This window comes from Seriola aureovittata, chromosome 14 (genome assembly GCF_021018895.1).
Source record: "Seriola aureovittata isolate HTS-2021-v1 ecotype China chromosome 14, ASM2101889v1, whole genome shotgun sequence".
NCBI classification, from domain to species: Eukaryota; Metazoa; Chordata; class Actinopteri; order Carangiformes; family Carangidae; genus Seriola; species Seriola aureovittata.
Genome location: NC_079377.1, coordinates 22055402 through 22082463, shown reverse-complemented (window position 1 = coordinate 22082463; position 27062 = coordinate 22055402). Strand labels below are relative to the sequence as shown.

Sequence of the window (27062 nt, the reverse complement as noted above, 5' to 3'; positions counted from 1 at the left end):
GAACTACACACACACACACTCACACACACAAACACTTAAATCTCTATCCAAAAGGTGATTTTGCAATTTTTATCTGGTTGACAAATGATGTTTTAAAACAGGACGAAGTGTCTAAACACCTTCAGGCTCTGTATGTTGTCAGGAAGCCCAATTTCCAAGAAGTCCTAATATAAAGTCAAAGTAGCTCGTTTATTAGAGTATAACAACATCGGCCTACTTCTACCTTTATAAACTAATAATGAAATAAATAAACAGAAAGTTTGCGTTTCGATGTTACCTATCTGTGAAACACTGACAATTCAATGTGTTTTAAAAAGTTACAAGTGTACACACATATGAAAGTTATCAATAACAATTCATTGTTTTTAATCAAATATTAATTATTTAAGGTGTGTGGAGATGTTGCATTACATCTCCATCCTTCAAATATTTGCTCTACCCACAATTCCCTTCTGTTTAAGTCTCTGATGGACGAATTCAAGCATGCATTTCCTGTTTCGGTGCGATCTCTTGCTGACCCCTAACGACCCCGAGGTCAGAGTTGATCTTTGTTCAACGCTGACTGAGCAGATGTGCTCTGTTGGCCAATAGACACACTGACTGCAGCGTCACTCTCACACACTTTACAGTTTGTCATCACTCTGATTATATTGATTAATCACATCAGAGTCATGACATCACATCCTTGTTTTTGGGGCTGTGTAATTTCATTCAATAGATCAATGTATGAATGTAAGGTGACCAGACTTGAAGGCACAGCTGGATAAGGGAAGGTGTTACTGTGTCTGTGTTAAAGTCTGAACATTAAGTTAATTAAGGGGCTGGGAGAAAGTGGAGAATAACAGTACAGAGTCTGCCCAGGGAAAGAGATGGAAACATGGGGAAACAGGCTTTAAAGACCCTGCAGAGCCACTCCCACCTCTCAGGTGCAGCCAACGTGGGTGAGCTGTTTCAAGCAAAAGAAATGTGGCTAAAAATGATAAATTATCCTTCTGAGCATGTAAAAAAATATCAGCAACATCCATATCACACAAAACTTTATATGTTTTTAAGCCATGATTCATCATTTCTTCATCATCAAATCTACCGGGACAGTACAACCACTACATGACTCTCAGCGATGTGGTTCAGCATGTGACCTCTTTTCTACCACGCAGCCGCTCATATTTCTTCTATGATAACACTCTCTAATTCCACCTAATAAGGAGTAGGGCTGCTTTTAAAAAGCTTTCACTGAGTCCTGTGAGCTGCAGTCACCAAATTCACTCTGTCATCAGTTATTCAGGCGAGGAGGAGGATAGCTGGAAGATGTGACGGATGTCTACAGGAAGGAGAGGGGCTGAGAGGAAAGAAAGATGATGATCGAAAGAAGAGTAAAGGCGTACCTCCATCTCCTGGAAGTACTCCTTTAATCCTCCCTCCTCGACCTCAGCTCAGCCTTGGTCTACTTGTGGTGAGGATGGGACGGGACCAGCTGGCAGCAACATGCTAAACATTGCGTTACGGTCAAACTAGAGAAGCAGACTATTAAAGCGAGGCGTGCTTTATCCTTGAATACAATTACATGGAGACTGCGAATGGATAATCCTTTGAAGCCTGATCAAAGAAAGTCTGAATTTTGAAGTGGGCTGCAGTTTGTGTTTACATGCAAAAGGAGTTGATATGGGTAGCTGTTTACATGACCACAGTATGTAATCCAGTTAGAGAGCACTTGTCACGAGCAGTTATGTTTGTTTCTAGTAGCATGAAAAACAGCTCAAATGAATGTGAGAGAGTGGCACAGCTACCTGTGCACGTTTCAGACATTTTCCGTATTACACACACATCACATGATTTTATGTACAAGTGTTTGATACGTGCATATTTTTCACCGTGGTATTCTCATCTGTTGGCTTGTACCTGGTTTGAGCATGACTTTCTACAGAAATGTGCCTTTGGCAGCTTCATAGCATCCAAAAAAAAAACCCCCTTTAGATACCTTCCACTGCTATACATCATTCATTTATATATTTTTTATTTGTTATGGTTTGCAATCATCTCACATCTCTCAAAACATGTAATAAATTCATACTCTGTGTATTGTTAGTGTATGAAGAAACATAAGCCTTTCGCTGTAAAACATTTCAGTCAACAGATGTACTTCTACCAAAATAACCCTGGAGGGAAGAAACACACAGCTGCGATCAAAACATGTGAGGAAAGAAATCAAATCATGTGCTGTTATCATTTCAGACCTTTGGCGACTCAATACAAATGCTAGTTATAGACCCAACAAACATTACCAAGATCTCCAATGATTCAGGGGGAAGTAGAGAAAAAATGGTTCAAAAAATCCACCTTGAATTTCCTACTTATTACCACATAAATGGGATCTTGAGTTTATGATGAAGGCTGGACAATGTTCTCAATTCGAAGCAATTTAACGGGAACTTTGAGAGAAACAGATTTGAAGGAATATTTTCAATTTCAATAAATGCAAAAATCTAGACATCTTGCATAATTTGGTGCACATAATTACTTGATAATTACACCTGACTTGGAGTATTTGGGGTCTCTGGAAATGTTGGAACGTTACCAGGAAGTCAGAATAATTTCCAGTGGGTTTCTAAATGGGTTTGTAAGGTTTAGAGGATAAATTCAGTTGAAAAAAACAGTTTCTCCATTCAATGCAACATGAGGAATATCTGTCCATTGTCTGAGACAAGCTCGGGTTATTTGTGAAACATCTGCCCATATCTTTTCATAAAATCTCATAAATAAAAAGCCTGTCTCCATTGTTATTACAGGAGGAGGGAAAATATTTTCTTCCACTGTGGTGTAACACAAGCATCTACAGACTAAACACCATGGCACACACAGGTTCTGGCCTCACAATGTGTGTCAGGATTTATGTCTGGGTGTCTTTTGTTTCATGTCCTCTGTTGGTCGGTAAAGCAGATGTGGTTGTGTCTTTTATAGAGGCAAAAATAAAGCTGTGGCATGTAGCTAAGTAGTTAGAATGTGGCACCGCCAGATCTGGGGGTTCAATTCCCTACTTGTAAGTCACGGTAGAGCAGGATTACTCAAATATACCGGTACCCCTCCCATGTGGATGCCCACTGGAAACACTCCTGGTCCTCATTCCTGGTTTGAAAAGCACTGCAGTCAACCATCACAAAAGCACATCTGCATCAAACATCCCACTGACACACTGACAAATAAAACCGGGGTTCAAAACAACCGCTGTAAAAGCAGGAGCTGTTGCAGATGGAGACACCGCCAAGGTCCAACATCTCGCTGAGTGTTTGCTGGAATTAGACCCAGGGGAACCAAAAACATGGAACCAGACACGATGTGGTTCCATGTTTTGGGGGGGGGGGAGAGACATTACTAGGAATGTTCTGACAACTAATCAGCTCAGAGAGGTGGTTTTGTGCGAAGTAACATAAAGTAACATACTGTATACACAAAGGATGATTTCAACAATGACTGCCAGTGTAAGTGCTTGACTTATGTCCTGTCTGTGAATGGTAAATACTTCACAACAATGTGAAGAGGAGGATATCCCCTTTCTCCATCCTCTCATTCTAAATGTTTGCCCCTTTTTGCTTAGTGCAGCAAAGGAAAATAGTTTTTTTTTAACCATATAAAGAGTCTTGGACAGTTTAGAAGAGCTGAACTGGAGCCAAATGGATTTTAATTAAAGTCACAATAATGCAAAAATCATCTATTTACACTAACAACTGTGCTACTGAATACAAAGCTTTTCTTTGATCTGCTGAGGTTTGATCTGTGGTATGTTTTTACCTCTCAGCACCTTTGAATGATTCAATATTAACATGTGCATATGATTAAATGCATTACAATGTCTCTGTATGCTTTAGAAATTGTTACTCCAATCTCATAAAAATGTCAAAAAAAAATGCTTTAAAGGACAAGAAAAAAGTGTCACTGCAGCAGAGTTTCCAGGTCAAAAGGGAATATTTTGCCTGTTTGTGGGTTTGAATCTGGTTAATTAGCATCTCTGATACGCTTTATGTGCATGAGCAATGAGATAATGGATAATTTATTAACCACCACAGGGAGAAAACAGCACAACCTAAAAAAGCCAAACTGCCAACTGGCAGCAAAACTGGCAGTGCTCTGTCGCCACACTGTGGTTTAAAGCACAAAATACACCCTGTATCAAATGTATTAGGCTGACTCTGCTTTATGGTATTTTGACTGTAAAAAAAAAAAAAAGGGGGATCATGCCAAGGCAGCCATACTGAATTTTCCCTTTCAAAAATGTCTGAGTAGGAAATGTCCATCTCATGTTTATTCAATTGTATTTTGTATTGTATTTTATGTTTATGTTGTTGTTTTTTTCAGAGGAGCATCTTGATACAGATTGGTATACAGCAGAAGAAGAAGAGTAAGATTTCCTGTTTCACTCCAGTCGGAAGGAAACAAATAATATTGGTAGCATCAAAAGTAAAAGCTGAAACTTACTAAATATTAGTTAAAACATTAAGAAACTGGGAATATTCTCCAAATTCTTACACCTTAAAAAACCTTTAGATGCAGTCTAGAAGTATGTCTATGCTTATGCTGAAACCATGTTTTGTTCCTGAAAACATTTTACAGCTGTTCGTGTGGATATCTCATGCTGAATTTAAATCATAGTGATCAAAACTACATTTTTCTCTGAAATATCAGGGAGTTAAAGTACTGGATAGGAAACCTAAAGACTGTACTTGAACTGACTTGAATAAATGTAATATTTAAAAGGAAATTTTTAACACCAGTTACAAATAAAAAAAAATGGGATAATTTGATGCAGTTTGTCAGGATTTTCATGCTACTTGTTTTTAAAGACTGTGTTTTGAATTCTGGCTGATTAAACCTCTATTCGAGTTCAAGGTGGGTTAAGATATAATGGGATTATGGTTATTGGATTATGATTACATGGACTCCATGTAGTTGTAAGAATTTTTCCACAGAAGACATTTTGACTTGTCATACAGGTGTTTAATTATGGCTCTGTTCAAGTGTCCCAAAGCAACTACATGGAATTCAGTTATCATTCATTTTATTGACAAAATATGTGCTGTGAAGAAGGTCTACTATAGTGGTGTAATATGTCCTGCTCTAACAGGTGCAACAAAGGAAAAGCAGGGAGATGTCAGTCAAACAGTTGGTAGATTTTAGTTTTATTTATTTTTGTACAATTCAAAATACACAGAAAATGGCAAAGAGAACAAACAGCATACAGTGCAGGGACTGGCAAAAAGCCCAGTGGGCTTATTTAGAGTCTCCACCTCAGTATGTAGAAACATCACAAAATTATAAAAATACTAAATAAACATACAAGAAAATAATGTGACTATATAAAAATTATTAGAAACTTATAGATTCAAAATATAGGCTATATAATAAAATTAACAGCAATAATAACATCAATATCAAAATAAAAGCAGAAAATGTGAGAATGTGATGTGTGTGCAATATGAGCAAAACAAAGAAGACATAACTACATGGACAGTAATACATGGGGTATAGTTATAAAACAGCAGTTAAATGGTCTTTTAAGCATCTTTTTGAGGAACAGTTATTTGCCAAATGGAGAAAGCAATTCCAAAATTTTATACCCCTAAATCTTATTGAAAATTGACCTTTTCCAGAGGTCACAGCCAGAATAATTAAAATCATCTGTGTGGATTCAGCATAGGTGTACAAATCTTAAATTTGTGGACATCTGAACATTACTTAATGTATTGTTGCTTAAAGCCCCTGTAAACTAGATTTAAACAATAATATAGCGGCAAACGACTATTTTCTACGCAAAGATATAATGAGATGTGAAATAATGGCTGAGCAGAGAAAGAAGTCTCTCTGTTATTTGTTTTGGTATCTGGTCTGCCAGTGCATGTGCATGTTAGTGCACGTGAGTCCCACCTGTTGAACGTTGGCCCCTCCCCACTTTTAGAAACACAAAGGGACCGCCCACATGTGAGATGGTACAGTTCCGGCAGGTCGGCTAGTAGCCTATCAAAATCACCCTTAAGGTTTTAAAAGTTTTTAACAGCTCCATTAATGTCACGAGACTAACGGTGAATTTCTTTCCCAGTCCGATTGTGGAGTCAATTCTGGTCTGGCTTTACCAGGATGGCGAACCTACGAGCTGCTAAAGAGCTCCAGCTTCACCCTCGGAAACTGACTTTCTTTTCTTTTTCTCGATATGTAAGTAATTTGATGAATACATACTTTTACATGTCTGTTTTGACGAGTGGCCGGCTACAGTAGTCATGACAACGTTTGCTAACTTGCTGTTACTGATAGCATGAATGTGTTCGGCAAAGGTTGCTATAGCTAGCAGGCTAACGGCCAACATTGCTGTAGAGCACGTCACGGCTATGCTAGCCTGGGCTAATGGCTGTGGCCGGATTGTTTTTGTTTTGGCTCTCTTGATTGCGGGGTCAAGTTCTTCCTCAACAAACCGGGAAAACCACCTAATCATGGGACTGACTTTGTTCCAAATGTTGCCCTAAAGTTTTAAGCACTCTTCTGTGTAAGATATGTATGATGTGGATTGGGGTGTCCACATACTTTTGACAAATAGTCTACATTGATACTTGTGGTTAAAGTGCCTTATCATACCCACTATTATATCACCTTATAATCTCTTAGGGAATGCAGTCATAATAATAATTACAATATTCCATATTGTGCCTGTAATTCAGTTTATTTTTTGGCATCATTATGATATTAAAACTTCCCTACCATGTGTGTAGGACTAAACTGTACCTGTACTTAAATGCATGGATAAATCCTGTGTGAGTTCAATGAATTCAGTAAAGTTCTGATTTCTGCACATTAAATCATTTTTCTAATTTTTTTTCAGGGCATCACTGCTATTTGTTTTTTCACGAGGCATTTCCTGGCTGCCAGTCCCACCGTCGTCGTGTGCCGGCCCTGGATGGTGCGCCTCTCTTCCCAGGCATGACACACTTACTGGGCTGCAGAGCCGAGCCACGGGACGAGCCACGGGACAGAGACACGGTGCGGAAGCCAGAGGACAGAGTCAGACGAGGATGATGAGGATGCGGGAGAGAGAAGCTGCTCATAGCTGCTGCTGCTGCTGCTGCTGCTGATGATGATGATGATGATGATGATGATACTGTGGACAGAGGAATGAAGAAATATAGAGCTCTGCGGGTTGGAGGATGGTGACAGTGATGGTGATGATGATGATGATGGTGATCGAGGTGGTGAGGACGGGACTGCTCGGAGGGGGGATGCTCGGACGATCGGAGCGCTTCTCTGCTCAGTGTTGATCATCGTGCGGGTAAATCTCGGGTATCACCGAGAGTTTAACGAAGCGCTATTCTGAGGAGGTGGGCCAAGTCCCGAGAGAGAGAGAGAGAGAGAGAGAGAGAGAGAGAAAAGGAGAGAGAGAGAGAGCGGGAGGAGGGGGAGGACCTTCGGACTCGGTGACAGTCTGGGATGTTGTTGCTGCTGTTGTCCGTGATGTGAAGCGACATTAAGGAGCTGATGAAAGGACTCCTGCCAGCGCGAGGACACATACTCATACATTTTTGCAGGTAAGCAACCAATGTCGGACTCTCTGCCTCTCTCTTTTTCTCTCTCTCTCTTTGTCTTTCTATCTCTCTCTCTCTCTGTCTCTCCTTCTCCATCCCAAGCTAAAGTCTCTGTCTCTCTCTGCTCATCCTGAAACTATAAGAAATGTATTACCTACACAAATATGACACGAGCACGGACATTGCAGTTGCATTGAATATCTTTGGTACTCAGTGGCAAATGTATAGTGACATTATCTTCATGGTGTCTTTTACCTCCTACTGCATAACAGTAATATTATGTAATATTTCAATAGGTACACAAACAGGATACTATATGAACACACTATAAAGTATTGTCAGCTAAGTGACTGGTGACATTTAACTCCATTTACTCAAGTGTAGTACAAATGTGAGGTATTTGTTCTTGAGTATTGTCATTTTATGCTACTTAACTCCACTCCACTACATTTCAGAGGCAAATAATATATTTATACTCCACTAAATGTACTGTTTCTGTCACCTGTGGTTGCTGGTTAACCTTTCGATTAAATAAAAATACAGAAAAAAACATGATAAGTTTCTAAAGTATAATACATTATTACTTCTTCTAATAAATAAAGAATTTAGAATTAGCTCCACCATGGTCATATAACATGAAAATGCAGCTTACACAGGAATGCTTTAGTAAAGATAATCCAATAACTTATAGGCCTAATAGTACAGACTTGTAAATGAGTACTTCAAAATTACTACATTACTACCTTATGTAAATGATTTGAACATGCCTTCCACCGCTGCTCTAAATATACCTGTATATTGGAATAAAAGGAACAACCTGAAAAAATAAGTGTAGAAAAACATTGAAATCAGAAGCTTGCACATAGGACATGAGAGGTCAAGTGATGGTTTGATGATTATGAAATGTCCTTTTGAGTCATCAGATCTCACTCTATTTGATCATCCATGAGCAATTCTTGACAGACATGCTACAAAGGAGGGAAATCAAAGAACAAATGTAAATACAAAAAATACACTTGTTACTGAGTGTTACAGACACTCTCACCAACAAGAAGTCGCTATAGACTTGATATTTAATTCAAGCAAATTATTTTATTTAAGCAAATTCACTATTGAGTACCACAAACACACTGTAGGTTCCTATAGGACTACTGTAGGCGTGTTATAGTGATTTTTGGATCGACTCATCTCTCTCTCTCTCTCGCTCGGCTTTCCTCCCACACACTTTCACTCTCTCGTTTCAGCAGTGAAGTACAGTAGCCTTACAACCCTACTGTAACAGTAACAGCGCGGAGAGGGAGGCCTGCCAGATTACCATGCCACACGATCCATCAGTGTGTTTGAGTTATATAAAAACTATTTAGGCTTATAAAAGAGAGGAAATCCAAACAGGTGCAGGTGATGTAATAAAACCACACGAGTCAAGATAAAAAGAGAATATTTGAACTGGGGGGAAAAAAAGGAAATAGATAATAAAAATAAAACATTTAACAAGTAATTCCCTCGATGTAGCAGAAGTGTGGTTATCCGTGTCCTTGTGATAAAAGCCACATTTCCAGTTTTAGCACATGTGACTTTTCCAGTGACAGTGGTTGACAGTTTGATCTAAAAGCTTCACAGCGAAAGGACAGCACACAGTCTTAGTACCGGGCTCCCCAGAGGATATCAGAGCCCTACCATGTTATCTAAGTGGCTTCTGCTCTGCACTCAGCCATGAAGGTCGACACTACAAAAAGCCCTTTGACAAATTCAATAAAATGAGATTAACCCCTGGATATATAATTCTGAGATATAATTGCTTGAGTTCATAAAGCCTCAGTTTAACATAGATGTATATTACAGTAGTTAGTGGAGTGTAAGTAGTGTCTCAGTGCAAATATGAAAAACCAAGGAAGAATGTGTGTTGATTGCAGCAAATTGGCATGAAATTTTAAGGTAATCATCTAAACACACGTTGATCTTATTCATTTTCTGTTTGCTTGTAAATAATTTAATGAGGATTAAGCAACAGACATGTTATTAAACAGGAAAGGAAAAGCTGCTTCTTGTTAAACTTGGACTTACTGTGCTCAAGGTAGTTGGACTCACAAGTAATTTCACAGTGAAACTGGCAATAGAAACGGACACATTAGATAAGTCCATGTTTGTTTTTACTTCCAAAATTTTTACCGTTACCAAGACAACTGGTTTAAAATCTGATTCATCACTTCTGTTATAGCCTTGTCCACTCTGATAAGTCATGCTCCCACATCCCACTGGGCCAAGCTCTGTAAAATAATGTGAAATTACCAGTCGAAGTCCGCAAAAGTTACTAAAATACAGTAGCGGTGTTAAATGTGGATTGCATGAAAACCTTGATGAACTCTCTGCTCCACAAGGACTGAACCTCTGACCTTCTCACTCCGGGGTCGGCTCCGTGACCGAACCGCCACGGGAGTTAAACACACGGGCTTTCAGCGACGGCGCGGACGCTCTCACCGCGGGTTCTGACTGCCCCGGCTTACAAACGCGAGTCGGTGTGAGATTGGTGCCGTTGCCAGGACTGACAGGTTGAATGGATGACAGGGCTGTGTGGGCCAAATAGACTGTCAGAGAGAGCTGGGAGGAGATGGATGAGAGGAGGGAGAGAGGGACAGAGAGAGAGAGAGGGAGAGAGAGCATCAGAGAGAGGGAATACCAGAAAGAGAGATGAGGAAATGATGGAGTGCTGTTGTGGCTACAGACAATACCTGATTCCCTCAGTTTCTCTTTCTCTGACTGGTCCCGTCCCTCAGTCGCTCCTTCTTTTTCTCCCCCAATCATCGGCTGCTTTTGTGTAATCTGTGGAGTATTAGAAGCTCTGCACAGTGGCGTATGAGTTACAGCGTCTGCTTTGTGACAACTTGACAAGTTACTTTTGCTTTGCTTTTTTTTTTTTTTGCAGTGGTCTTTCCCATTTTATCACATCGGTCTTGAAAAGAAGAATAACCCGCACACTGCTCTCACGATTTATTGATCATCCTAATGTTTCATCAGATGTATTTTAAACAGTTCTTACAACCATGATCTTAAACAGATAATGCTCCACCCATCTCTGTGTGCGCAGGTGTGTGACGGTTATTCTCTCTTTCAATCATTGACAGTGATTTGTATGTTATGTCCCACATGCCACGGGATATCGTCATTCAGTCCTTTGGGGGATAGCGTTTGCAAATTGAATATCCAGTATACTTATATATCTTCTATTAAGAGTGTCATCAGTGTTACCACCTCTCTCAGGTAGATAGGTAGGTCACCTTTTCAATGGCCTGGAACCTAAATGATGAGATGTCATCATTAAAATGTACTGCTCTATCATTGCTCATTTCATCATATAAAAGTGATCAGAACATGATATTTTTGGTTGAAGGTGCTGTTCTGAAAACTAATCCGGAGTGTTTTGGGATCTGCTTACATCTATGATCAAGATTTGTTTAAGTTAAGGCAACTAAAACTGTTAAATAACCAACACTAAATCAAGGTGTAAACTCCAACCTCATCCCTATAGGACAGTCGGTTGTGTACATGCTTTGTCTTGCATGCAGAGAAGTAACAGCAGAGTTTCTGTGATTGTGAAATTGAAATTATATTCTATAATTATTAGTGTTTACTCTGCTCTGCTTGTCCAGTTTTCAGAAGCTTTTCATCTCCAACCAAACTCTCTCTGAGGACATTTCTACGCGATTTTGTGAAATTGGCAGTAGCCTCCTGTTGGCAGCTATAAGCAATGCAAGTCTGGAGAGAAATGACATCATTTCCATTTTGAAACAGCATTCAAGTCTATAAAAATCCGAATCCCTCTGAACACCCTCTCACTTATTCTTCATTAAAGAGAATAATATTCATTTGTTTCTCTTTTTTTCCCCCACAACAGTAACTTTTTTATATCAGTGCTGCATGTTTGAGGTTATATTTCTGTTTGGATGATCTGGTGTTGTTTATTTTCCTTTCCCTTCTTAAAAACCCATAATACACAGCTACATCTAATGTCTCTGAAACAAGAGCTCCTCGTTAAATCATATAAAACTTCAACTTTTCCATTAAAATGAGGCTCAGTTTTTTGTGACAGTAATCAGCTTATGGAGATACTTTAATGCAGCACTTGATCTTCCTGCAACATGGAGCGAAAGCAGCACGTCATAAAATATCAGTAAAACAACTAACATTTTGTACATTGAACAGGTATATTTCCTGGGATTATATAATCAGTATGAATCAATATGATCAAAAAATGATAACAAATGAAGAAACAAACAGATATTATTATATCTTTATTATTTTTAAGTATTTAAATTAGTAATTAGACCAATAGCCTGTTACTGTGAGTCCATCATTACCATAATAATGTATCAATAATCAGCACAAAACCCTGCACACGACACTGTGGCCTAACAAAAAATTTTGTTGTGTGATCGTATGTTTTTAATGTTATTTTAACTTTCATTTACTGTAACGTAGAGGAGGTTAGGTGAGGCTGTGTTACCCCTCGTACTGTAGCAGTTCCTCTGTAGCTCGCCTGCAGTCGGGTTAGAGTTGACACAAATCCTGTGAGTTCTGTTCTTTATCTCACTCACACACAACAGTACAAGAGCGGAGTGAGAACAACCCACTGTGTGTGTGTGTGTGTGTGTGTGTGTGTGTGTGTGTGCGTGTGTGCGTGTGTGCGTGTGTGCGCGTGTGCGCGTGTGCGCGTGTGTGCGTGTGTGTGTGTGTGTGTGTGTGTGTGTGTGTGTGTGTGAGAGAGTGTGAGAGAGAGGGAGATGGGGAGAGAAGTCTCGCTGCCAGAGTGTGTTGTCTGTAATATCTGTCTGTGTGAGCAGGGACAGTTATGTAACAACAAAGCAGAACGCATCGTAGGTTCACATGAGTTGCACGCACACACTGTGTCTGTACACAGGAAGTGAGCATTAAATCATACACAGTGTGCATGATTTATCAGAATTACAGTAAGTGTAGTTTGACATCTCACCGCTTTGACCTGACAGCGACAATATGTTTGACAACATGTGACGTGTTTACCCAACTCTGGTCTGTTTGTGAAGACCATTACCATATGCAACATCGCATGGGGCTCTATAGGCCCACATCTATTATAGTTCTATACCTTTGTTGATGATCCATAAGAAGATAAAGAAGCTCTCTCAGACAAGAAAAACTAATGTTTCTTCATGAGGAACAAATAAAAGAAGCCTCAGGAGAGGACATTCAGAGAGATTTCTCCTACTTGGATGGGTTGTGATGCAACAGGAGCTGTGTGAGATTACAAAAACATGAACAGGAAGTCATCAAACTTACATAAAACTTCCTTAGATACATGATCCTCCAACAGGAGAAAGCCTGGCTCTCAGTTAAACTGCCCTGATTAACTAAAAGGTTGAAAACACACTAATTGGATAATAAACCAACAGTATGATTATAACAGGTTCGGATACTAATGTAGTAAAAACTTCAATAAGATAATGAAATGAAAAAGTCCAGTATCGGTTGTGAGCGTCAGTAACATGTGCCTGTAGCTTAGGTGGGGGTATGTGGAGAAGGATCAGAGAACAGGGCAGGAAAGACAACTTGATGTACCGTAGAGCAGGAGGGCAGGGCTGCGTCAGAGCTGGTGGAGGCCTAGCAATTGCTAAATTTAGGCCTAAATGGCACTAGTTTGTCCTGCATCATAGAAACTGCAAAGTTATTTGTGTTTAGAAAAGAGAATAAACAGGATTTAAATCTATGTTTAAGTAGCAACTGGACTATATTTATATAGGGCTTTTATCCAAAGTGCTTCACGATTGGCCTCTCAGTCACCCATTCGCATGCGTACTCACAATGGCAGCAAGCCACTGTGCAAGGTGCTGTCCTCATCTCACAGCAGAGGACGAGGGGGAGATAGGAGGTGGGTCTGTTTTCTGACGACTAAGTTCTTGGTAAAATGAGGAAGCATGCAAACTGGAAGTTTGGTATAAAATCTAACAAGCAGTACTTTTTGTGTAGTTCTTGTTAGGTGTGTTTATAATATCTATGACAGGTATTGTTAATGGTAGTAAGAGCAGTTGTAGGCAGTATTACACTCCTGCAGTAAAGCAGTAGCATTTGCATGTATGTATTTATACGTGTGTGTGTGTGTGTCTGTGTCTGTGTGTGTGTGTGTGTGTGTGTGGTGTGTGTGTGTGTGTGTGTGTTTGAGGTATTGATTGGAACATTTGAACCCTGTGGTCATGTACCGGAAAGAGCAATGAACACACGCATACATACATACACACACACATATTCACACACAGGGTGGCGTGGGTGGCCACTTGACTGCCTCACACACACACACACACACACACACACACTCTGCCTGGGGCTTTATAAACAGCCGGGCTTGGAGGTTGTGACTCGCACATCAGTCTCTGCTCCCTCCCTCCCTCCCTCCCTCGCTCTCTTTGTCTCTTGGTAAAACAACACAGCATCTCTCACTCTCTTCATTTATTTCTCTCAGTCTCCATCTACCTGCCTGCTGTTTGTTTTCTTTCCCTGCTCCCTTTACGCCTGCTCCCCACAATTTCCATGCACTGATGTGCCTGCCTCTCTCGTTCTCTCTGTCTTTGTAGTTACATATTTAGCCGCTCTGCTTGGTAGAGACCAGTTGAAGTTGGCTTCCTGCCTGTTGAGATGTGCCAATAGGAAACACTGTGAACAGGGGTTCATGCTGATGAAATTGATCTGCTCAGGTAAGGATCAACAACCTTTTTCTTTGTTTTTCTGCTTTAATTAGTCTCCTGGTATTAAGTGTTATTTGCTCTGCAGATACTGAGAGGGGAATACGTCTTTCTTGAAAGACACAAAGTCTGATTCTTACATTGTAATGTACTTGGGAATCATGTGAGAAACAAAAATACAAGACAGCGAAATAGAAAGGCGTGTGTGTTTTGACAGTAATTAATATTAGAATTTGATATCAGATGAAACCTGATTATTAAAATGAAGGAAAAATCCCAGGTGTATTGATTGGCTAATTATTGTTTTCTTGAACAGCTGTCACTGTAATTAAAGGGTGATAGCATATGGGATTATAAACAGGGGTGTACACATCTAAACTCTGATTTACTCTATTTATACCATATGTACTCATGTTTTTATTGGCTTACATATAAAAACAGTCAGACCAAACACCCTGTAGTGATAAACCAATATATTTACTATCCCAATGAACCTTGTAACTTTTTTTTTCCTGTAGAAAGTTTACTTAAGAGTACTTAAACTAAAGTGAAGAAAAGACAAAAATACATTTCTTTTTTTTATATAAAAATGTTGTGGCCCCATGGATTACAGTATATGAAATACTTAACACATTGACATGTTAAATGTTGGACAGTCAGGTATTGAGAAGTAGATAAAACCTGCAGTTAATATTGATTATTCAGTCTGGATCATATTGGATGTTCCTGATAATTTCTTAATACTTCTGAGGGAAACACGTTTAAAGATAATGAATATTGGTGCATTTAGGGCAGCTGGCAGCTTCAGTACAAATACATCAGCATTTGGCTTTTAAGTCACATCAGTCAACATTTGATTTCTATATAACAGTAAGTAGCAGGCCTCTCTCAGCAGACAAACAAAGCAAAGTCTCTGAAGGGAAAAAATATATATAATTTATTGTCAAAAAAAAAGGAAACACTTGAGAAGACACATGAGTCCTTGTGAAATAATTCAAGAAAGAACAGAAGTTGTGTCCTGTGGGCCTCACAGTATAATTTGATTATTTGTTGTTGTTGTTGTTGTTGTGGGTATCCTTTGTCTATTTTTAGCTGCATTACAGGTTGAGCTTTTAAACTCCAGAGAACAAGGTGGACATATTTATAGAAGCTTCCCATTTCAATAAAAGATGAATCGCTGTCTTATGCAACAACTCCTGGCCACACTGGAGACAGGGAAGAGACGGGAGGAGGGAAGAACAGATGGACGGACGGCTGGACGGATGGATGGATGGATGGATGGATGGATGGAGGGAGGGAGGGAGGGAGGGAGGGATGGATGGATGGATGGATGGATGGATGGAGGGAGGGATGGATGGATGGATGGATGGATGGATGGATGGATGGATGGATGGATGGATGGATGCATGACTTTTATGGATGTGTGTTTTCCTGTCATGGTTGCCCTCTAAGAAAACAGTCTATCCTATTTCCTTCCTCTTTCTCTCTCCCATGCATCCCCTCTTCTCCCTCCCTATCTCCCTCTGTCCTTTTGACATCCCCTTTTATATCTGTTTCTCTTTCTCTCTATTCACTTCTCTCCATTTCCCACCTTTTATGTCTCCCTCATTCTCTTCTCCCGACTCTTTCCCACTTTCTCTTTCCCCCTCTCTGATCTATTATTCACATCCCTCTCTGACTCTCTCTCTCTCTCTCTCTCTCTCCCTTGACACCTGAAATCCCTCCGTCCGCTCCGGGGTGTTTAGACCTCCACCGACAGTGCTTCCCTCCTAGGAAAAAGAAATAGAATAATGAATAAAAGAACAGAGCGCAGAGACAGATAAAAAGCTTTGGGATGGGCAGCTCTATAGATACGCCAAGGTATTTCTTCGTGTGGTGTATTGTACAGGTTGACATTTTACACAGCCCTGTGTCATCCTACAAAAAGACTGGTTCCCGAGTGCAGCTACGGATGAATAAGTTAGAACATGACGTTAGTGGAAAATGTAGTATTTTTACACACCTGAGACAGTGACTCAAGCCGTGTTGAGTTATATTTATTTATTTATTTTAAGTTTACCCTTTAAATATCTCACATTGCTGGATATCAGGAGGTTATGATGTTCCAGAAGTTTCCCATTATCCCCCTATTATTTTAGATAATGCGTATTCAGCTCTTACAATAAAGAAAAGTTCAGAAAACTGTTAGACAGCATTCATGATTTATGTTCATTTTATATTTTACTACTCTTCCCCATATTACATACTGACTGGGTGGTTGCTTAAATTTTTTGAAGTTAAGTTGCAAGGGTGTTCAGGATGGTTGCTATGGTGTTGCTAGGTTGTTGCGTGTGCTTTCAAGGATGTTGCTCGGTGGCTGCCATGATGTTCATGCTGGTATTTCGTCGTACAGTGAACCTGCAGGACTCACAGTGATATTAGAACTGTTTCAATCAAGAGAGAAGCTTATTTGACAAGTGAAGAGGAAAAGAACAGATTCACAGTTTGACAGTAATGAGACAATTGGCTTACAGAGGTCATGGCAAAATCTGATCGGTTGAACTCTTAAGTGGGAAAAGACTCAAGTCAGCGGATTGAGCTGGAAGCAGGAAAGGAAAAGAGCAAGAGAAAAAGAAGAGTCAGCATGAAGATAGTCTTCCTGATTGAGCTTTCACTATAGCTTCATTAAATTTAGTGGAAATCCTATGATGAGTTGTCCAGGACTGAAAACTCAAGATCAAGTTTAGGACAAGGGATTTTATGCAGAAAAGTGACTCCCACTTTAACCTAGTTGCATAAACATAACCAAACTAGTGGAGAACAGTGATTTCACATTTAGATATGAGGACTTGTTGAAATGTATAAGACTGAGGAGAGTTTGCTGACAACATAAGATCCCTCACTGAAATGTAGTATATCCATGATTGCACTAAGGTTTTGCTGATGTCCAGGTTTTAGCTTTGAATTCAGAGCTGAAAGTTTCTTTTTTGCCCTTTTAGAGAAAGACTTTGTAGAAGATCAGAACAGTGTAAGGTCCATGACACATGAATACTTCTTGCATGCTTCAATGTTCGCTCCACGTTTTTCTCAACCAGCTACTCACTCACCTTCACCAGAGGAAGAATATCGTCGCAGTGCCCAAATGAGAACAAAATGGAGGAGGGCTGTGCTACAAAAATCTTTGCCAGATAAACAATGTTTACTCTGACCCACCTTCGGGTGCTTTTGGAGTGGCCAGAGTAGGCTGACATGTACCACATGGCATCTGTTTGTGCCCAAGGGTTGCTGCTGCTGTGCCACAGTGAAGGGCACTCAGTGGCCAACTGCCAGCATAAACATCCATATGTGTCTTCTTATTCGGAAGCGGTGTAAAGTCAGTCAGTACATGTTTACACAGAAACCATCCGACTGAAAAGCAAAGTGAGTTTTTCTCTTTTTTTTTTTTTTTTTTCTTCAAGGCTATTAGTCAAATTAGTTAAAACACCGTAACGATTAGTGTCCAAGCTCAACAAACAGGGAAATCATTATCATGTGATGTAAAAGTCCAACACCTGGTGTCTCAGAACTCAGGGACAACCTTGAACAAGACAGATGTGACAGAAAGTTACACGTTATTTAAACAAATTAGTATTTGTGTGTTTGCTGTTTACACAGTAAGTGATAACTGGAAGGGCCCGTGGGTAATGGTGTGTGTGTGTGTGTGTGTGTGTGTGTGTGTGTGTGTGTGTGTGTGTGTGTGCGCGTGCGTGCTCACGCCCCGCCCTCTGATATCACTGCAAAAGATAAAGGCTAAACACAATCTACATATTAGAGCACTGGCACGGGCGTGCATCAGATGAGGGCAGATCTGAAATGGAATCTCCTTCTGTTCCCCCTCGCTGCACACATCATCTATCCATCTATCAGCGCGAGCGCCACAACGCCTCGCCTTCCCGCCGCCAAGCCATCAATCATCACATTCCCATGCTTTATGGAAATGGAAGGAAAAACTGCATTTAACGGCATTTTGCCTTCTATCTCGTCCACCTATCTCTCTGTGTCCGTCCGTCCATCCGTCCGTCCGTCTGTGCTTGCGTCCAATCTGGTCACAGTGTGAGGTCGTTTATTTAAATCTATTTAAATGGATATGAGGCATGTGCATATGCAGGGAGATTTCACGGCCCGGCAGGTCAGCAAATACCAAGGCTGTTCCGCCTCACTAACCCCCCATCAGGGCCCATAGACAATTAATACACACCACAGGTGGTCAAGTTTGTGTGAGTGTGTGTATTTGTGTGTTTGTCAGAAAACAAGTAGCACAGGAAAGAAGTGAGTGCTTTGTTATCTATCTATCTATCTATCTATCTATCTATCTATCTGTCTATCTATCTATCTATCTATCTATCTATCTATCTATCTATCTATCTATCTATCTATCTATCTATCTATCTGTCTGTCTGTCTGTCTGTCTGTCTATCTGTCTGTCTATCTGAAGAAAGGGAGAGAGGTGATGAGGCGTGGATGAATAAAAAGGAAGGAAGGATGAGGTATAGATGAAACAAAGAAAGCAGTGGACAGGAACAAGGTACAGTTTAGGGAGTGAAATGAGTGTCAGGGGGGAAACGGCATCACTCTCAAGGGGAAGTGGGGTAAAGCAGAAGAGCAGAGAGAGAAATTGAGGGAGGTGGCTTGGAACGGCTGAAAGAATAAGAAAGGGGGGGGCGGGGAGGAAGGAGAAGTGAAGGGTAAATGTCTTTGCTAATGTCTTGGTGCCAATATTGACTAACGCTGGCTCCCTTTTGACTTCAGTAGACTCGCTGCATCCTCCTCTTCAGTTCATTAGCTCTGTCATTTGGAAATGGACGTATTGGCTCAGCTGTTCAATGTCACCATGCTGAATGATTGGATGGCTAGATGGATGGATATGTAGAGTACCGCTTGCAGGGGGGGGGTTTTTAAGCTTATTTACTTATACTTACATATCAATCTGACAATTTTCCAAAGCTCTATTGATTGTTAAAGGCCTTTTTCATTTCGTCCAGGCAGCACTAGCTTTAATTAAAGTCAATTTGATATGAAAATCAAGTTGCGGAGACTTTAAACTTGCTTGAAACAATGTAATAAAATCTATTTCTTTTACTTGCTGAAGTCAGATTATGATTGTGTAGTAGTAGGCTGCAGCTGAGAGTCGGTGGTGCAGTTAACTGCTTGTGGGAAGCTGCTCATTCTGAGGTTTGAGGTCTGCTGCCAATAAGCGCTGCTACCTCCCACATCGTAATAAGATCCAACCTGGAGACCAGTAAGCAAACACGGACACTGTGAAAAGGGAAAATAGTTACTGTTCAGAAGAAGGGATGTGGTTCTATCCTGTTGGCACAGCTGTTCTTAGGAAGCAGGGGCAAAGCATGGCTACTCCTTCACAGTGAGGCAGGTGTGTGTGGGTGTGAGAGCTTTAACCTGTCCCTAGCAGATTCACCTGACTGAGTTGGGACAGGTGTTTCACCTTGTCCACAGGCAGGGAGGAAATCCCTGAATCCTGAGTCTCCTCTTCCAGCTGAAGTAATTCCACCAATTCCAAAATGATTTTTTATTTTTTTCCTACCTGAAGGTAAGAAATCAAGCCATGCTTTGAAAAATGGTCATTGAAAATAAGATAAAATATGCATACAGTTCCTTGTGAATCAACCAATATTTTTTTGTGTATTTTTATAAGTAAAGAGAAGAATTACATATTTAAGCAGCTTTTCAGTGTGAATCAGTTGGAAAATGATGGTTGTACAGATTGAGAATAGATGAAAGGATTCAGTCGTTTCATGATGCACCATCTATATCATGTTATGCACCATGCGATCCATAAGAGTGTGTGTTGGTGCATGTGTGTGTGTGTGTCCACAGGGGAAAAGGCTGCACAGAGGGGTGTGTGCAGGACCTTGTTTTAACATGATTAGAAATTACCTCTGCCTCCTCTCTCCTCCTCTATTTCATCATCTCCCTCTGCTTTCTCCCCCCCACTCTTTTCTCACCTGTCGTTATCCCCTACACAGCACTTCTGAGACAGAGAGAAGGTGGGAGGAAGAAAGAAAGAAAGAAACAGAGACAGAGATAAAGAGTGATAAGAAAAAGGGCAAGAGCCATAGAGGGAATCACACATAGAAAGACAGAGTGTGAGGCAAGGAGGGTCGGGGAGAGAAAGAGATCACAGTCTTATAATTCATAAGGGAGGGGTCTATGTGAAATGGGCTTCTGTGATATGATGTTATGACTATTTTGGCCTTGGCTTTTGGCTATTTTGGCACTTACTGGATTGGGCGTAATCCTCCTTCAGAGACCTGACAGAAAAACAGATGGAAACACTTTCAGGCAGATTGTCTGGTAGGTTCGGAGACAGAGACAGATTTTCAACAAATCTGTGTGAGTCACTGTGTGTGGCAGGTCCTGCTGAGTTTTTATTTATTTATTTATTTATTTTTGTTACCGGATGGATTGACAGACCACAATTCCCTGGAACAAAGTTGATATACAGTGTGATGCTGTACATTAGCAATATATCGCAATATGTCATTCAAAACAGTTTCCAAAGCTGAATCTTCTGTTGTGTCGGTTTGTTGTGGCTGTCTGTCAAACCCTATGTCTGCTTCAACGCAAAACAATTTCACAGCTTTTAACTGTCTAGTCGGGACAGAAAGTTGATAAAGTCATGAGAGTGATTATTAATAATAGGAAAGTCATTAGACTGCTGTCAAAAGGTCTTGTTTTTTGAAATAAGTGTTTTTAAAGTGCAGCGCTGCACTAACCACATAGCCAGTCCCATAACCGAGGATAAATGCAACGCAACTAATGTCTGAAGTAAATTGAATGTGTGCGCCTCTGTTTATCAATGTATACATGTTATACTTTCTATATATGCAATGTTTCAGCTGAAAAATAGTAATGTTTTGAAAAGTCTGACTTCTACTGGAAAGCCCTGCACTCCCTCCCAAATCCATACAAAGTAAAGTACGTTCAAACCAGACACTAGGCGCACTAGATATGGCTGTTTTTGAGTGTGTTGTTGAACGCACACTGTTTTCCACAACGCAGTGGACGAAAAAACTTAATTAATTGTGGGAGGTGATGAAACAACTCCATAAACTCATTAAACCTTAGAAAATGTCTCTTTGTGAAGTTTAATTTGAAGTAGCTTTTATAAGTCACAGTTTGATTGAGTTTCATTTATTGTATAATTTTCTTTTAGTATAAAACTGTAAAGTATGTTGTTATCTTTGTGGATTGATTGTTTAAACCTTAAACTCAGATTATTAGTATGTAGAACATGCTGGATAGAATTAGTCAGTAGTGTGGTTGACGCTGGTGGTGCTGATGTTTATCCCAGCATGGATTCAGCAGTGGCTCTGCCTTTTCATGCAGGGACGGATAAAGACAGATGTAGTAGCTGAATAGACGCTCTCAAGTCTGGAGTTTGGGTTTAGTGCTCTCTGCCAATCTCGCCAAGAAAACAATGAGCAACAAGCTGAAAACTCATGGGAAAAGCGAGTCAGACCGCCTCGGCTGAATATGACACCTGTCAATCAGGGAAAACGTGTCCAAAAACACCTACCTGTGAGGCGACAGTGACAAAAATCACAAACCAGAATATTGCAGTTAGTTAGTTAGTTTTAGTTTTAGTTTTTAGTTTTAGTTCTGTTGCAGACATTTAGAAACATAAACCCCTTACAAAATTTGCTATTTCATTAGATGAAAATGAGAAATACTCACCTCTGTATGCTGTGTTTTCTGTGTGAGGTGCAGGGGAGAAGACAGAAGTTGTGTTGCGACTTGTTATGAGGTGAGATGGGACGAAATTAATCACGTTGTCGGCAAATAGATCTGAGCCACACTCTCTGGTGAAAAAAAGTAATCGCCGCTCATTTCCTGAATTTCACCAGATGCTCTCAGTGGAAATGGTCAAGTGTGTACGTGTGTGGGTGCACACAGCCTGTGGTGTGTGTTTGTGTGTGTTTGTGTGTGTTTGTGTGTGTGTGTCAGTTGATGGATTTCTGCAGTGCTGAAGTCGTGATTGACCAATCATAGCTGGATTTAAAGTGCTACCTGACCATTTGGAGTTGAATCTTTGAGGCTCATTCACCAATCAGTATAGATGTTTCATTGGCTCTGACCAATCATAACTTCATCTGCAGTGTTTATTGCTGGATTAACAGAGATCATTGACCAATCATAGGAGGATATTACTGCAGTCACTGCCAGGATTTATATTCAGTTCGCTTTGCACCACAGAGATGCCAGAGTCACACTGGGTTTGTGTGATCTATATTTGCATTTTTTTTTTTTAAGTAGAAAAACACATTTTTAGGCATAATTTATTTATACAGTTATTTCTGTAACAGAACATAGACACAACCAGACCACAGGACACCCAGTAAACCTCCCAGGCCTCCAATGCACCTGCTCATTTAAACACGTCCCTTCCTTCTTACTGCCGAACCTACACCACCAACTACTGCAAGAATATTTTACTATGAACTAACTAGCAGTTGGTTCATATCCCAGTCCCAGAGGCTGTCTGTGTCAGAGGTGACTTGTAGCTCCTCTAACTTGTGCCGGGCTGTGCTTTAAGAGTTACCATAATTATGCACTTATATGAACCCTAACCTGACAAGAAGAAACTGTTTGCAAAAGGACAGGTGCTCCCAAAAAAAAAATAATTTACCAGCGAAGCTAGCTGGTAAATTAAACTCTTGCCAATGGCAGTCAGGAGGAGAGTGAAATCATCTTTTTCCAAACCTTCAGTGCCGTTCTTTGCTCCTCTTTCTGCAGTTTTGATATAACTGATGCTATAGCAGCATCTACGCTAACGTCTGTTGCTAATGAACAGTAGCTTCTCGCTGGTGTCACACCTAAGACATGCCTGTAGCTGCCAGTACTTCCCCCCTTATAAGATTGATTGGTCTGAACCACTGGCGAGAAATCCAGCTGATTCACAAGGTTAGATGAACACCTCTCCACTTAACCCTTGTGTGATGTTCATATTTTTGTTACTCAGCCAGTGCTGGCGGGTCTGGTGGACCCGCTGCATTTGTTGGGGTTTAATTCAACACAATCAAACAATTTTCTATTAAAATACTTAACAGATGTTTACTTCATCTCAATTACAAGCAATATACAGTAAACAGCATTTACTTTTATGGTTAATATTTGCCCTTTACCTTTCTTAGATCACACTTACAAATTAAAGTGCTACTCGATTTTGTTTGTTTTTTAATAAAATGTAATAAAAAAAGAAAATCAATAACAATCAAGATATGATTGGAAAAAATTCAACAAATTTACAAATGAAGCAAGGTTTTTTGTAACTATTGATTTTCATTTATTTGAACACCATTTGAAATTTAACCTCCTAGGACCTGGCGTCCACATATGTGGACCTCACATTTTGGGTTCTCTAGACCACAATACTAACTTTTTCTCAACAAAGGCCTGGTGACCACATATGAGGATATTATACTGCCACTCAGTAATCGAAATTTAAAACTAATGTCCTCATATGTGACATCATTTTTCTCAGGTCCCAATCAGCCTATATAGCAAAGTATAGAGCTCGGGTCTTAGGAGGTTAACAAATTCAGGTCAGTTTACACAACACAAGCTGAACACATATAGTAACCATGTCAGTTTAGACAACACATCAGCCCCATTGAACACATTGCCTTTTCATACCAGCCTATACAACACACGAGGGTCCATCAGGTTTCCCTGTGTAGACTTGTAAGTTCCAAGCATATGAGGAAGTGGCATCACAGGCAGCCCAGATCTTTATACCATATTTTGCAGGTGTAGATGGTATATACTGCCTAAAGGGGCAGTGGCCCCTAAATGGCATCTTTGTTTTGGAGCTAGCTGATGCTCAATCTCATACGCTTCTTCTAAGTCACTGTCAGACTCTGAATTTTCAGTAATGTGATCCTCACATTCTGAAACCTCTTCCTCCAGGCCTACATCATCATCAAAAGCTTCACTCTCTTCAAAAACCAATTGCAAGGCCCTCTGAACAGAGAATCTTTTGGCCATCTTGATCAGTTGTGATAAGGAACCACACTGGCAAAGCTATATTTATAGTGTCCCGCCCCCAATTTGCAGCTGGGATAGACTATGAGAAAATAAAGATTGGTTCCCGCAATACAGAGGGTAAGATGTACGGGAATGTGAGAGCAGACAGGTGTTGGTACTTGAATTTTGCAACAATGTTGCAACCTTGTGTGGGAATGGCAGTGGCAGAAACACAAAACTCACATTCACACACTCTCACTCACTCACACACACACACACACACACACACACACACACACACACACACACACACACACACACACACACACGCACACAGACACACACACACACTAACAGCTGGCCCAGACTGGTGGAGGACAGAGTGAAGGTACAACAATTTCCATACTTTTATTAGCCCCGGGTCCAGTGGACCCGAACATCTTGTATGTAATAGAAATGTGTAGGGGGGGTGTACAATGTGTGGTCATTGAAAATGTGTTCTGATAAATATTCTTCACAGAAAATGAGCCAAGGCCAATGAGTCTGGGTTTGAAAAAATACTTAATCATATAATTTTTCTTTTGATAAAAAATGAAAACGGGTCCCACAGACCCGAACACCACACAAGGGTTAATATAAAAAGAGATTGATATTGATCATCTAATCTAATTTCTTGTAAAACAAAAATAAAAAATGTTAAGCACATCTAACTGCCCACATACATTATTATAGATTTGCTAACGTCAAACAACCTGGACAGGTTTTAATGTACTTACACAGGATGAGGCACCAAAAAAAAAACCCTCCATGACCTCCTTTATTTTTACCTATCTAGCTTATTTGAATATATATGGATGGGAAATATGGATGGATGGGAAGAATAATGCCGTGCTATAACATTTGCCCAAACTGCATTTGAAAACCTAATTCCTCTGAATCATAATTCCCTTAATTCACAAGCAGTTGTTGTAATCAGAATTGGCTGTAATTGGTGGGTCAGAGGTTTGTTTATGGAGATAAGCGACCCAAACAAGTGACCACAACAATAACAGCGAGGGATGGTGAGAGCCCAACGAGTGAGGAAAGAGGTGGATGATTAAACGAGGGGAAGGCAGGAATGTGGGCCAGCAGGGTGTGATAATCTGTCTCTCTGCCATCTATCCCACATGGGGAAGAGAGAGAGAGAGATTAAGGGGATGTATGATGTATTCTGACCCATATTCACACACACAGTGATGTTTTGTGACCCACATACTACCTCATCTAAATACACATCCTAATTTAATACTGACATGGGTGTGTCTGAGTGTGTTACACATCGAGGATGAATGAAGGATTGAATCCTTAGAATACCACTGTAATATGACTGTGATGTAATAATGTTGTAATTGGTTAACCTTCATAGCAGACGAGAGACAGTGTGCTTTGAGGTTTTTGCCGTCAGATGGTCCGGGCAGCTCAGTGGATCCAGCTGAATCATACTTGTTGTTTTTACTGAATGTGAGAGCTTTTATATTCAGTTACATTCATTCACACCCACAAAGTGTGCGGTTGAAATCAGGGGTGTGTTTGGAAAAATGTTTTTGTCGTGATTGTTTTCCATCTTTTTGTCGTCAGTTTACATCTCTGTCGGTATTTAGTGTCTTTTTGTAGTAATTTTTCATCTCTTTGTGGCCATTTTGTGTCTCACTGTGGTCATTTGAAGTCCAGGGGCTCAAAGTCCAAGGCGCCAAATACCTACCCCTCCAGTGAAATAGATTGCTGAGCATCCAACAGCAGAATACTTGCATTGTGTTTGAAATAACTGAGACAGAGGAAGTGAAAATGGACGGTGAGCTGTTTGTGGTTGTAGGGTTGAGGGTCAGGCTTTGCTCACATTTACCAAGTTTGCATGTAATAGCTGTCTGTCAACATCAAACACCACAGCTGCCACAGTTCTTTGCCCGGAGTCAGCAAAGTGAATGGCTCATCTCGCCCCTTCGTTGTCACGTGGTTCATACCACTGCACCTGTCAGTCATCCTGATGTGTTGTCAACCTTGAAACAGCAGCAACAGTGTGTGTAAAGCTTCCACAGGCCTTGCAGGGAAAAAAATCAGTGAACACATCTGCATTTCAAGAATTCGTTTTTGTTTTTTGAATGTGAATTATTTGTTTCAAGTTCACTTTGCCAAAGGCGTAGTTTTGTTTTGCAGTATTATTATTGCTGTTGCTCTGACGCCCCTGTGTTGGTGCTGGCCTCATCTGGACGCCGCAGTAATTGAGACTATACACGCTGTAGTAGCTTAATACAAATGTTAACTGAGTTCTTCATTCACTGCTTTTAATTACACCTTAAAATCAGTAACTCACTTAAGTAGATGTTGAATGCAGGAACTACAGTGAAGCCTAAAGAACCCTTTTTAGACATGGAAACCCTGACATTTCTGGCTTCATCTGTCCGTTGTAGTAAGTAACTATTTGGTCATTCAGGCATAGGGGTTAGTTACGAAAGAGATGCAATGCTCGTACAGTTCCCCAATTTGCTGTTGAGAGCAGACATCTGACGTCGTAGGAAAACACTGCTCTTTAGCCTGACGTGAAGTGGCTCTTTAAAGAAGAGGAGGTTATTTCACCGCCACTAGTGTGAGTGATTTCACTTCTGAGTTCAGGACCTCGTCCTTTTGGCTGAACCGCCACAGCGGGGCCAGCCCTATAAACACAAATGTCGCAGACTGACTGAGTGATGAGGTTACACCACTGGTCGGCCGGGCGACTGTTGGGAGTTTCCCCATTGATCACTAGATTTCTTTT

The 27062-nt window shown here is 40.4% G+C and overlaps 1 protein-coding gene across 1 annotated transcript in view; it reads left to right on the top strand.

The window, feature by feature from the left end:
* Positions 1–6040: 6040 nt before the first annotated feature.
* bean1 (brain expressed, associated with NEDD4, 1) overlaps positions 6041–27062 on the top strand; it is a 47066-nt gene continuing 26044 nt past the window's right edge. Inside the window, exons 1-3 of the mRNA XM_056395995.1 lie at positions 6041–6201; positions 6863–7562; positions 14162–14281. Coding sequence (XP_056251970.1) covers positions 14257–14281 — 25 coding nt within the window. The 5' untranslated portion in view covers positions 6041–6201; positions 6863–7562; positions 14162–14256. The remainder of the gene's footprint in view (positions 6202–6862; positions 7563–14161; positions 14282–27062) is intronic.